Here is a 1,721-nt window from a genome sequence, read left to right as displayed (position 1 = left end):
ATTATTATTGAACTGCTGCATTCTGTAGTTTATTTCATCTTCTGTAATATTTTATAGTTTTTCTGCAGAATTTTGATTCGACAGTCAAACAGTTTGAACCCTGATTTTAATGTTTAATAAATTAAAATATTAATTATGGCTGCACTTTTTGCTGATTCTTTGTGTTTTTCGGCTCCTGTAAAAATGAATTATTATATTTATTATTATTTATGTTTAGACAAACTTATAAAATAAAACGTAAATAAATTTCGCACCGTTTGTTGACTTAACTGATATTTTTATATTTTGACGTGATGGAAGTCCAGAACTGGTTCCGATCGCTGCTGCAGCGGGAAAAACCGCTGAAGATTCGGCTCATTTAAAGAATCTTTCCGGAGCTGGTTCGGTTCTGTCTGGTTCTGGTTCGGTTCTGTCTGGTTCTACTGGAAGTGTTTAGATGTTCCGAAAAGCCTGAAATTCGCGAACAGAACCGGAGGTTGGGGTGTGTAGGATGGACTGGACCGAGCCTCACTGGACCGAACCGAACCAGACCAAACCGGACCGGACCTTACTGGACCGAACCGAACCGAACCGGGCCGGACCAAACCGAACTGGACTGGACCAAACTGGACCAAACCGAACCGGACCGGACTGGACCAAACTGGACCAGACCGAACCGAACCGAACCTTGCCGGGCCTCACCTCCCACATCAGGTTGTTGTTCTTGTACAGGTCCACATGTTCCGGTGAGACCAGGCGGCCGGTAAATGGACCCATCTCGGTTCCGGCTTTGATCCAGGTCTTGGAGAAAATCCCGAGTCCTTCTCCTGCAGCACAGAGAGGTCCAATCAGCCTGCGGACGGACCGAACCGAACCGAACTGAACCTCTACAGGGTGTAATATTATCTCTGCTTCGTTTCGCAGAAACATAAACTATTCCGTTAAAGTTCTGCTTACCCGGAACCGAACTCTGCGCGATGATGACCTCGCTGGGCAGAACCAGGCTGGACAGCTTCTGGACCTCTGAACACAAACAGAACTTCACTTAGCTCAGGTTCTCTCCGAACAGAACCAGGTTCGGCTCTGGCTCAGCGGCACCAGACCGTCCCGCTGCTCGCCGAACCCAGTTCCGAGGTTCGGAACCAAATGACAATAACTGGAAAAAACAAGAATAAAACTGCAAGAAAAGTTCGGCTTCTGTGGATCTCCTGGCTCGGTTCGGTTCGATTCGGTCCGGTCCGCGAAACTAGCACAAACAGAAAAAACATTTTAGATTATAGAAAAAAAGAACGGAACCGGAGCCGGAGCCGGAGCGGCGGGTTGAGCCGGAACCGCCTTTAAACTCCTGCAGAGAAACAGAAATAATTCCGTCAAAATGACAGAAAATGATAAAAATGACAAAATCAAACTGAAATATTTTCTCTGGAATTATTTCTAACGAAATTCACCAAAAACAAAAACGAATCAAACGATAAAATTAAATAAAATTTAACCAGAAATCAGAGAAAAGTTCCGCGCTGAGCTGGAAAAATCATCTTCATGTTCAGAAAAGTTTCAATATCTGATCAAATTAATGGATCGGAACTTTGAGCAGAAAATATTTTCCTTCGTTTTTCTATTTCAAATCAAATTATGTTTAAAACTAAATCCAAAATAAAAACGGAATGAAATTTTCATCTAAAGTCCCTAAAATATGAATTGAGGCGATCATGTTTTAACTTGGAAGTAATAATAATAATAAT

General features: G+C 42.6%; 1 protein-coding gene across 1 annotated transcript in view; it reads right to left on the bottom strand.

Moving 5' to 3' along the window:
- The window catches only part of LOC103129648 (PR domain zinc finger protein 12-like), a 6,526-nt gene that overhangs the window by 3,906 nt on the left and 899 nt on the right, over positions 1–1,721 (bottom strand). Inside the window, exons 2-3 of the mRNA XM_016665284.1 lie at positions 937–1,002; positions 682–806 (exon numbers count right to left, since the gene is read on the bottom strand). Coding sequence (XP_016520770.1) covers positions 682–806; positions 937–1,002 — 191 coding nt within the window. The remainder of the gene's footprint in view (positions 1–681; positions 807–936; positions 1,003–1,721) is intronic.

Source organism: Poecilia formosa, unplaced genomic scaffold (genome assembly GCF_000485575.1).
Source record: "Poecilia formosa unplaced genomic scaffold, Poecilia_formosa-5.1.2 Scaffold561, whole genome shotgun sequence".
NCBI lineage: Eukaryota > Metazoa > Chordata > Actinopteri > Cyprinodontiformes > Poeciliidae > Poecilia > Poecilia formosa.
This window is presented reverse-complemented; position numbering and strand designations above follow the sequence as displayed.